Genomic DNA, 11,198 nt, shown 5'->3' with positions numbered 1-11,198 from the left:
CCGAGAGTTTTTAGTGTTGATTTGAGGCTGTGCAGATCCCCCCCACCCCCGTTCTTTACTATTTTTCTAACAGCCGTGAAGAATGAAACTCAAAACAGTGCAGTTGTGTTACTGAAAACCTCCATCTAGACCTTGCTATCTCAAAGATGTTTTTATATATATATATAATATATATATAGTAAAAAAAAGTCAAGTCCAAGATGATCTGTGCTTTCCCTCCCCTCCCCACCACCCCACACCCTTTCTCCCCCCCACAAAAAACATACTCCCGCACCTCACTTCACAAGTCCTCTGTGTGTCGGAGTGGGACGTTTTGAGTTGAACCTGGCGGGTGCAATGGACACTGGAGGGGAGATTCGCCGTTGTTTCTGTGGGCGTGAAATGGATTGTTGGTGTTTTAAGAGCTTTTGCTATATTTTTATCGGTCGTTACTTTATTAAACGTTGAATATATAAAGTGTCACTGCCCCTTCAGAGCTACAGGTGAGTGGTGAAAGCGAGAAGAACTGAATGTTTGAAACAAGTGAGAGTTTTTTTTCCCCTCCTCAAAAAAAATTACCAAGATAAAAGTTTGGTTCAAACTGTTTTATGAATCTGCCTGGTTAAGCGTTATCCAAACCTGCTAAGGTTCTGCATTACGGTGGTGTGTTGATCAAATGATGATTAATCTGGTGATAACTCAGACCTGAGAGGGGTTTAGAGGATTTAGAGTCAATAGGTAAGTCGGTTTCTGTTACATATCCTTGATCAGTGGATTCACTGCTAAAGGCTTGTATGCCTGTGACCTGTCCTCACCTCAGACTTTTTTTTATTTAAAAAGAAACAAACACTGTTTATCAATAAACATCTTAATTTATAGGTATCTTGCTGTGGCACTGACATCGCACGCAGCTCGTTTGCTGCTTGTACAAAATCCTGACGTGAACCCGTCCAAATGTCTCTCTCCCTTCCCATCCCGTGGGAAACACACCTCTGTTCAGGTTCCACAAATGAGCAAAAATATTACACCTTCCATTCAGTGTTAACACCTCTACTTTTTATTACGTTTTCACTCGGCGGATTACTTGACAGCACACTATTTAAGGGGGAGAGGGGGGAGTTGATGGTGCTCTAATTTGCGATATTTCTTAAGAGGATTCTGAGTTGCTTAAATAATGGGACAGGGAGAGAGGGGGAGGGAGGAAGTATTCCTTCCAATAATTAGCAGTGAATCACACCGATAACAACCTATTTCTATGTTGACAGAAAATATCCCTTCAAGGATCCTGCTAAGAAATCACGCAAACTAAGCTACCGATAATTTAAAAAGAAAAAAAGCTTTCTCCTCTCTTCCCCCCCCCCCCCCCCCCCCCCCAACCTCCTCCCCAACACCAACAATGGTGTAAATATCTGGTTTTGAAAACTTGAAAACTACCTTGTGTAGCTCAGAGCTGAGCGCAGTATAGGCTAGCTATATATATATATATATACACACACACACATACATACACCGTGGAAGCTGCTTTAGCCGGACGCCTGGTATATCGACCCTGATTGTCCGGCTTAAGCAACTACCACTTCATATATATATATATATATATATATGTAGAAAAGCTTTAGACATTGTGTTCTGCAACTTGACTCTAGTTGAACCTGGTGAAAACCCATTGCCTTTAGTTTGATACCGATTGGATTCTATTCAGTACTTCTCTTTTTCGACGATCCTTTATGATAGATGACCTGATAAGAGCAACACATAAGCACCTGCCTGACTGTAAAAAGCCGCTTCCTACCCTCTTTTCCTCACTTTATCTTTGTCCATCAAAAACTTTTTTTCCCCTTTTTAAACAAAATTGGGGGGGGTGGGGGGGAATAATATTTTTCCCCTTCCGAGGCACATGGTACATTTTAAAGTGCATTTCTACTGTTTTAAGGTTTTATTTTGACGACGCACAGAGCAAGTCACTGCGATTTTGTGTATGTGGAGATTCTCAGAACTATTTATTAATGCTCCCACAGATGGAATGAAACAGGACAGAACCGTTCAAAAAAAAACCTTTGTTATTATTATTGTGCAGGTTTCCTTTAGGTTTATACTGGTTTATACAGTAACTTGTGGAAAGAAGATGATCCCATAAGTCCCATTGAGTCCTTCGCACATCTTAAGATTGGAAGAATTTCAGTGGACGAGGCTTAGCTGTTAAGACGAGGCTAGAACAATGACCCAAGTTTAGGTATTTGTTTTCTTTAAAACAAACTAGTTACCTCATGTTTGATCTTGGCTATGACTTGAGTTTAGGTACCACTAACAATAAATTGGTCACTTCAATCCAGGACTGGATTGCTGTGCGCAATTGGCTGTCGTGTTTAACCAACAAAATATAGAGTCAAATCACTTTATATTCCGTGAATGGCTTTGAGAAGTCTCAACATGATAAGATGCTATATCAAATGCAGGGATCATTATTATTACTAGTAATGCAACCTTTTTTTTTATTAAAGGTCATACTTAAAGAAGAAACTTGCCTTTTTAAAGCTGTAGATTGTGATTCCTTACTCACCAATGACACCGGCCCTGTTATTTCCATGCCGACTGCTTTTAACAGCAAAGAAGCCTCATCTGCCTGTTAAGATGGATGTATATTACGGATCCCATGACTGTTTAAAAACTCCAGGGAGGTTTTCTCCTGTGGTCCTGGTCAACAATTCCCCCAGATATCATTCGTTGCTCACCTTGTGGCTGATTCGCTGGTGTAAATATGTTCTGCATTTGCCTACAAAAACAGGCATTATGCTTGACAGTAATTACCTGCAAATTGCTTCCGCTATATTTTTAAAGAAACGTTTTATGAAGTGGCTGGAGAGGTCAAAATTGACTCCTTATCCCACCGCTGTTCCCTTTGTTGAATTTATGGCTCGCTAATCATTGAAGTGATGGCATTTACCAATTAGTTACAGCTTTCTCTGGAATAGGCATTTCTTTGTATGACATTTTTACTCCCACCGCCAACCACCCCCCCACCCCGCCCACCCCAAGGCTGAATCTCTTTCAAAGAGTATTCGGTTACAAAACTTTGCTTCACGTCTTCCTGAGAAACTAGTCAAGTGTCAGAATGATGTAGGAATATGTCCACAAAAAGGCCAACTCACTTGAGTAAGGGAGAGAAAAAAATAAGGGGTAATGGATTGGTGAATAACTAATTGACATTTAGTTCTTAAATAGTTCTTAAGAGAAGTTGCCCGAAAGCTTTATTCTCAGCTCTTTCCCCCTCGATTCAACCAGCCTCCTTTCCCATCGACTCCCAGGTGAACGTTTCTACTTGATTTTGAAAGAGAAAGTCTTCAGCTTTCACCCGACAGAAGCTATCTGCAGAATGTTCTCATGAACACCCATGGCGTGTGTGTGGACACACAAAAAAAAATCATCTGCATGTAATATTTCCAGTGAATGCAAAAGGTACTTAACCACGTAGCATGCATTCTCACACGACTCAGCGAGGTCGGATGAGTAAAAAAATGCACTAGAAGTTTTTTTTTAAATTATCAGCAAACCAAAATATTTTCGATTCGTTCCTTGCAACTGTTGGCTGGTGTATTTGTGAATTAACTTGATGTAGCCATCTCATTTATAACTAGTGAGGTGTTCCTCCAGCTCTCAATCTGCTTGTCACTAGTTCTCCATCCCCTGCCCCCAACATCACAGCAATCACTAACCCAAGTGGGGATCTGTTAGTAAACTTTCCTTTGTTTTGCTTTTCAACTTAACTAACCGCTCTCATCATGCTGGCCTCTTTCTCTTCACTTTTGGGCAGTATTTAATTTTGAGTTCTGACGGAAGGTCATCAACCTGAAAGGTTAACTCATTTTCCTCCCCATAGATGGTGCCCGACGTGTTCTCAGCGACTTCTGTTCTCATTTCAGATTTCCGGCATCTGCAGTATTTTGCCTTTTGTTTGAGGGTTTGGTTTTACTCACTAACTCGCTCTGTGGTGGGGCCTGAATCCTCGCCCGCTGTGTGTCGGAGAACAAGACGGTGTGTATGTATGTGTGTATAGATACACGCGCACACCATCTGTTTTAAGAGTTGCTGGTGCAATTCTGTTTTAACAACTGCATTGAATTCACTGGGTGTGCGAAATGGTTTTCATTTGGACATGAAGATCATTGTGACTGTACCATTTTGGTTTTGGTTTCAATTCCAATTCTTTTTTTTAAAAAAAGCTACGTACTGGTGAATGAGATGGAATAAAATAAACCCATGGGGTGTGTGTCACTTGCATAGATCAATGGTGTTGAACTTAACGCAAAAAAGTACTGTTTTCTTCATTTTAATACTTTTTAAAATTCTCAGTTTGAGGCAGGTGGAACATTTACACAATATTCATCTACGTTTCTTTTTAAACTCTTTAAATTGTTATCTTCCCCAGGTTAAAATGACTTAATGGACACTTAAACATGGTTCAGTTAAAGATATGTAAAACCATAGGCTTTATTCAAAGGAAACCCAGATATTTGTAGCTACTATTCCATTGCAGAATCATCTGCAATGTTTCTATAGTGTGCCATAAACAGCCTCTCATTGCTTTGCACAACTTGGCTGTGTATCTTTTTGCCCTGTCTGTTCACAGCCACGATCTTGAATGTGTGAAGACTGGATAAGCCCTTTCTATTCCTTTTTTGGGTGGTGTGAGGGTGAGTGGAGAGAATTGATCGGAGAGGTTTGCTTAATCGAAACACTTTTTTAGCTGTAAAGTCTTCATCCATTTGGTCGCGGAGGCAGGGCCACCAGTATTGTAACTCAAGCCAAACCTAGTGCTTTGTACGTACTGCAATTCTGTACACTTGTAGGTAGTAAATCTAGACTCTCAAGAGCTTGTTTAAATAGATGTCTTGTAAATTATGTAAATTTTTTATCATTATGGGCAAATGTATTGTAAATTGACAGAAAGATGAAAGTCTACAGGGTCCACTGAGAAATGCCAATAAAAAAATAAAAAAGGGTTGTACAAAATCTCCAGCTCTTAACGCATCTCATTGCCCGCTTGCAATTCTTGGTTGAAAATGTCCATGAAATGGGAATGTGTTCAGGAATTGACGTGCAACAAGCTGTGAATCAAAGAATCACTTATTTTAGTTCTTAATCCTACACCTATAATTATTGTAAAGAAAGAAAAACAGACACCAATTTCAAACTTAATCTGGTTCTCTGTATGCTCACTCTCTCTGTCACCGGTTTTCTTTCTACCTTTAGCTTGCTACTAAATTAATGCTTTTATACATTTTGCCCACAAAATAGTCAATCTGTACAATATATCCTGATAAGCACTTTCAGACTTCTCAACGATGTGAAAAGGCGCTTTATCAAATGCAAAAAATAGTATTGTTACTTGTTAATCTTTGTCACATTTTGGGTTTAGAAAAAAAAGTGTCCAAGTGTGTAAGTACTCAAGGCTACTGACTGATCACTTTATTTTGGCCTTAACCAGTGAAAACTCTGGTTTGTTCACTTAGTTTAGTAAATGTAGCTTTTTCAGCACATTAATGATTTCTTTACAGAGCTTTGTCACTTCCCCAACTGTTAGCTGAGGTCGACACTAATGTTTTGTAAACCCTTTTGATATCTTTTAATGTGCGAGATGAGATAAATTCATTTGTCGTATTTCATTTCCTTCTAGTGTTTTTGCAAGTTGGAATCTACAATTAAACACTGATGTGGGGTTTGTGCTTATTGCACCAATCAGTTTCTGTTGGAATTGCACCAGCGTCAGTTCACAGTGGGATTCCTGTTATCCTGTAGAATAGAACAAATGAGGTTAATGCAATAAATGGGACTTTCTAGGTATTTTGTGAAGACAAAAGGGGTGTTTAATTGTAGCCACACAAGCAATGGAAATAAACAGCTAAAATTTGCTAACTAGTGTTGCTCAAGTGTAGTTTTGAAAGTAACCTTAAACAACACAGCGAGAGGCAGATTTCTTATTTTAACGTTTGTGTTGGGGGGAAAAAAATCCTCTTAGTCCTCACAGGAGCAGGTGCCAACCACCAGAGGGCAACAGACAGCCACACACCGCTACAACTTCAGCTGCAAGGAATGGATTGAATGCACCTCAATGCCCAGGGAGCAACTTTGCTCACACCCTGTGTCAGTACATGGTCCCGCAGTCCGTCTGATCTCCTACCAGAAATACCCACTTAATTATTCATAGTAGTTGTGATGGATCTTATTTGAAACCAAGATTGGATCAGCAGACTTGCCCCCTGCAGTGACGACGACTCGACAGTGATGGAGCACGACCCCAAGTCAGCGGGAGGTGACCGTAAGCACGGTCAACGAGGAAGGTCTTCAGGCTCGATCTGATGACAGGGAAGGAAGGATAGAGGAAGAGTGTTCCAGAGTTTCGGGGCACAGTGGCTGAAAGTGTGGCCACCAATCGTGCAACAAAAGATTGCATTTATAGAGCGCCTTTCACGTTGGGAGGACGTCCCAAGGCGCTGGACAGTGGGTCGTGGCCCGAGCAGGGGGGAAATGGTGAGGGGAGGGAGTAGAGAGTCGAGAGGGAAGCTGAAGGCATGGTCGAAGAGAAAGGTCTTGAGACCGTCCTTGAAGGAGGAAGTGGCGAAGACACTGGGGGATGGAGTTCCAGAGCCTCGGGGCTGAGAGGCTGAAGACCCGACCACCGATGGTAGGGCGGTTGGGGCGGGGGATGTGGAGCAGACCGGAGCCGGAGGAACGGAGGGTACGGGCAGTTAAGTAGGGGGATAGTAGGTCGGAGAGGAGGGTGCAAGGCCATGAATGGCCTTGTAAGTGAGGATGAGGATCTTGAATTCGAGGACATGCAGGAGGAGGCAGTCAAGCGGAGGCGGTGGGTAGACAACTAGAGAGTATCTTTCATGGAGGATAGTGCAACAGGTGCTTATATAATCTCAAAGTGCTTTAGAGGGAGTGTGTGGGTTACGTGGCAAAGTGGAGGGAAAGAGAAAGGAACTAAAGTCACAGCTACACAGTGGGGCTTGAAGTGGAGTCATTGTGAATAGTTCCTGATACCCTTTGTCCCACAAAAAACTGAACAGAGTTCATTCCTCTGTGACTGAAAACACAACCATCAAAACAAACTTTTTTTATTTTTACATTTTATGAACAGGTTGATTTTTATTGTTCCCCTTCCCTGTTCCTGGTTTCAACAGTAAATAATGAACATACAAATGCACAATAAACCAACGGAACCGGTTTTGGAATGAGACAAAAATTGGAAATCTCCCCCCCGCCCCCCTCACAAAAAAAAGATATTATCTTTCATTAATAACATTAATAACTGCCAAGATAAGAGCCACAAACTGTGAAGTCCAAGGGTCTCTACATTTTATTGCTAATTTTGCCAAAGTAACTGCACACTGTGCAAGTCAACTATTATAAAGTGCCAGAAGACACAAACGTGGCTTTTGAGAATTAACACTCCACACAACCATCTCCCTTTGTTTACTGGTGGCAGTTTAGAGTGAAGATACAGACCAGCTCACTGCTCCAGTCAACCACAAAACACCTTCCCCTTCTTAACTTAGCCCTCCCCGCTCAGCCCACCCGCAGCAATACAAGGAATCACAAACTATGCAACAAAGAAAAGAACGCAACAAAGTTCTGGACAATAAGGATTTTTCAAACAGATTTTCCAACACAAATTTAAACAACGTTTCGTTAAACCCCCACCTCACCGTTTGACAAAGGCACTTTTTTAAAAAAAAAACACAAATCAGAATCCGATCGTTTTTCATATTCTGATTAAAGCACACTTTTTGTAAACATTTACCAATATGTCTCAATAATTTTCAAGGTATCAACTGACTTGGGTCGGTCTCTACACCATTAAGTACCATCACTTTTCCTTGCACCGGATACTGAAAAGATATTGGACGGACCCCAGTCAAATTAATTTTTTAATCAGCTCATTTTAAAAAAACATTTACCTGTATCAGAAGTGAAGTATTTCTCACTCCCCCTTCCCCGCCCCCCAACCACACACACATGCATTTCCATTGCAATTTAGATTGATGTAAAAACTCCCATCAACTGGCTTTACGCTTTCTCTCTCTCTGTCTCTGATTCACTCACAGCAAATCAGTTTGCACCCACCCACTGCACCAGTGTAATCGTTCACTGCAAACACACGGCACAAATTTACCTTGCTCTTTCAAGTTTGACAGCAAATACCTTGCCCTCGCTGCTTTCAAAGGGCTCGACTGACATTAAGAGGCTCCAGGTGTTGCTCCCTGACCTGCGCTGCACACTTCACTGTTCCAAGGAGACACAATCCCAAAGTGAAACCAACCTGGGAAGCGACCAGCTTTGAAATTGAGAAGAGGCTGTTTTCAAGGGGTGGTTGGAGGGGAAGGTGTTGGGGCGAGGGGAGGAGGTTGGAAGTAAGGGATTGGGGTATTCCCCCCCCCCCAACCAGTGCTGGTTTTGATTCCCTGCCAAATGCAAGTGAGCAGCTTCTGAAATTTCCCATCTTTCTCTGGGATAATGTCCTTTGGATTCACCTTGGCAGAACACGAACTCCATAACTAGGTCTTCCATCTTTCATGGATCCCCCCCACCCCAACCAGCGCTGGTTTTGATTCCCTGATAAATGGGGTTGTGAGTCCCATTCCCCCCGGTGAAGGTTGCCAATATTTTAAGGCTGTTGACCGACCGATCCCAAATCAGATGTAGGAACCAACAGTAGCCTAACGCCTGTCTATTTCACCCGGGAAAAGTCAGTGAAGTAGCCAGTAGATTCGGGATGAGGGGATCGGTTATCAACAACTGAGGGGGGTGGGGGGGGATTCAAAAGTCCCCCAACAGTGGATAGAAGAAACCTTTCCAGCTGCCAAACCAACCCATTGTCTCAAAGTGACTGGATTGGATTGAGTGTGTCGAGGGGTGAGGGAAATCCATTGTATCCCCCCTCCCCCCACACACGCCCATAACAAAAACGGGGATCTATTGCCGAGAAAGGGATTGTCATGATAAGTTATAACTATTTACAAATAAAATCACAATCTTAGCGGTAATATTACATCTCCCCTCGCCAGTATATATCTTTGGATTGACGACTTGGGTAACAGACATACACACACACACACACACACACGTATGCGTGTAAATAAACTGGTGGGTATTTGGGGGGGGGGGCCAAAGAGAAAAAAAAACTCAAAACGCATCAAAAATCAATGACCAGGCAATGATGAGGCACCACAAAAGCCTCATCTTTTCCATTGGTCTGCCCACTGACCTGTGCCTTCGCTTCCCTCAAATAATTTTTTATAAAAAAAAGAAACAACGAAGACAAAACAGAACCAACAACAAAACTGCCCTGATCAAGCATGCGAGGGGCCATCCATAGCAGACAGGGTCAGGATGCTTCTGTCATTTGTACAGTAGGGGTCCGAGTCACTCCAAGATCTAAACAAAAAGACACAAAGACAAGGGGTGTTTTTTTTGACAACTTAAACAAACTAAACTGGAGTCTAAGTTAGTGCAACAAAATAAAGGTCACTACGCCCTACAGTAAAGTCCTGTGAAATGCTTTGAGATGACCAACACCACAGTCAAAGAGGAAATCGTTGAGAGAGACAGGCCTCGAATGAGTTGTGGGAGGAAGCGGGTCAAAAATAATTCTGCTACTTAGACTTAATCTGCCCACTTTAAACTGATTAACACAGATCTGAGTCTGGATGAAATGTCACGTTGCAACTATTGGTTTAACGTCTACAGCACTGAACCTCTGATTGTACCTGCGATGTGTTAAGAATGGTCGGTGAGATTAACATGATAAATGCACTCTAATTAGCTTATTTATTTGCTCCCTTAAACCTTTGCTGGTTTGCTTGTAAAATGCATGTTACAAAAACANTTTTTACTTTACGATATGGAATAAAAAACTAACTAAAATTAGTATTAAAAAAAACCTGACACTTGAGATGAACTCAACTCTGAGTCCTAACATTAAAGTTTAAAATATTCCATAAACGTCGATAAGACTCTCTCCCCTTTTTACTTTCTATTTATTAAACAACCAGTCCAAAAATTGACAATTAATACTTATTACTTGCATATTCTGTGAAGCGTTTTAAGACGTGCTCCCGACATAAAACACGCTGTATCAAATGTAAGGATTACTATTATTAATATAAGCTTAGCACCAGACTTCAGTAAAAAAAATGATTTACCCCCTCAATTCTCCCCCCATCGAGCATTAATTTACAATCCCTAAAAATCGGAACTCAAAAATTCAATGAAATGTACAAAAACTTTGCAAAAAGTTTGAAAAGTTCTGGTTGTAAAAAAAAAGCCACAATTCTAAAGTCTGTGCGATGAAGGAGCTGCTGGACTTGACTGAGGTAAGAGTTTACTGGGGGAAATGGGGGGTGGGGGGAGAGGAAGAGTCAAAAAATATTAAGTTTAAATTTTTTTAAAAAGGTGAGGTGTAGAGCAATCTCCCCTTCCCACAAGCACACACATACAAACACACATACACCCCAACGCACACACCCAGCAACACACACACACCCACCAACACCAACACAAACACACCCAACACAGCCCCGAGCAGCACACTCTTAATATTCGTCGGGGGAATAACAGAACAGATTTATTTTATAAAATTGAAAAATGAGTTAAATAGTGTTGCTTAAAAAAGACTCCCTGCGAGTTTGAGACTTAGAGGGAGGCAGACCAGCCGGTTATAACGAGATTTTTTAGAAACGCTTTGAGAGATTAAAGTGTTTGAGAGATTACTTCCATAAACAATCTAAGAGAGAAAGAGCGAGACAGAGAGACACACACAGAGACAGAGAGGCAGAGTGACAAGAGTGTGGGGAGTGCTTCCGAATTAATCACTATTAAAATCCCGGTTGAACCGGTCAGTGAGAATACAAATCACAGTGACGGTGACAGAACGCGCTGACATGACACCACCCGATCGATGAACTGGCACGAGCTGCGAGCTGGAAGCCAGGGTCAGCGGCAAGAACAATAGCGGGGGCTCGAGAGAAGATGGACCCAGAGCGAGTCTCCTCACAGCAGCTCAAAAGCCGGGTCACATTTATACTCAACAGAGAGGTCGTTTGGAAATTAGGAGATTCACGTCAGTCAATCTTCTGGATATTTATACGGTTTACACTAAACCTCACCTTTAAGTCGTACTAGTTGGGATCAGACATTTAATATAACTTACGCTGTGC

General features: G+C 41.8%; 1 protein-coding gene across 2 annotated transcripts in view; it reads right to left on the bottom strand.

Annotated features, from left to right (window-relative positions):
• Positions 1–7,081: 7,081 nt before the first annotated feature.
• The window catches only part of atp11b (ATPase phospholipid transporting 11B (putative)), a 53,465-nt gene continuing 49,348 nt past the window's right edge, over positions 7,082–11,198 (bottom strand). Inside the window, exon 30 of one of the 2 annotated variants that reach the window (XM_042338983.1) lies at positions 7,082–9,417. In XM_042338983.1, coding sequence (XP_042194917.1) covers positions 9,333–9,417 — 85 coding nt within the window. In that variant the 3' untranslated portion in view covers positions 7,082–9,332. The remainder of the gene's footprint in view (positions 9,418–11,198) is intronic. The other variant, XM_042338982.1, reaches the window with a different exon arrangement.

This window comes from Callorhinchus milii, unplaced genomic scaffold (assembly GCF_018977255.1).
Source record: "Callorhinchus milii isolate IMCB2004 unplaced genomic scaffold, IMCB_Cmil_1.0 Scaffold11, whole genome shotgun sequence".
Classification (NCBI taxonomy): domain Eukaryota; kingdom Metazoa; phylum Chordata; class Chondrichthyes; order Chimaeriformes; family Callorhinchidae; genus Callorhinchus; species Callorhinchus milii.
This window is presented reverse-complemented; position numbering and strand designations above follow the sequence as displayed.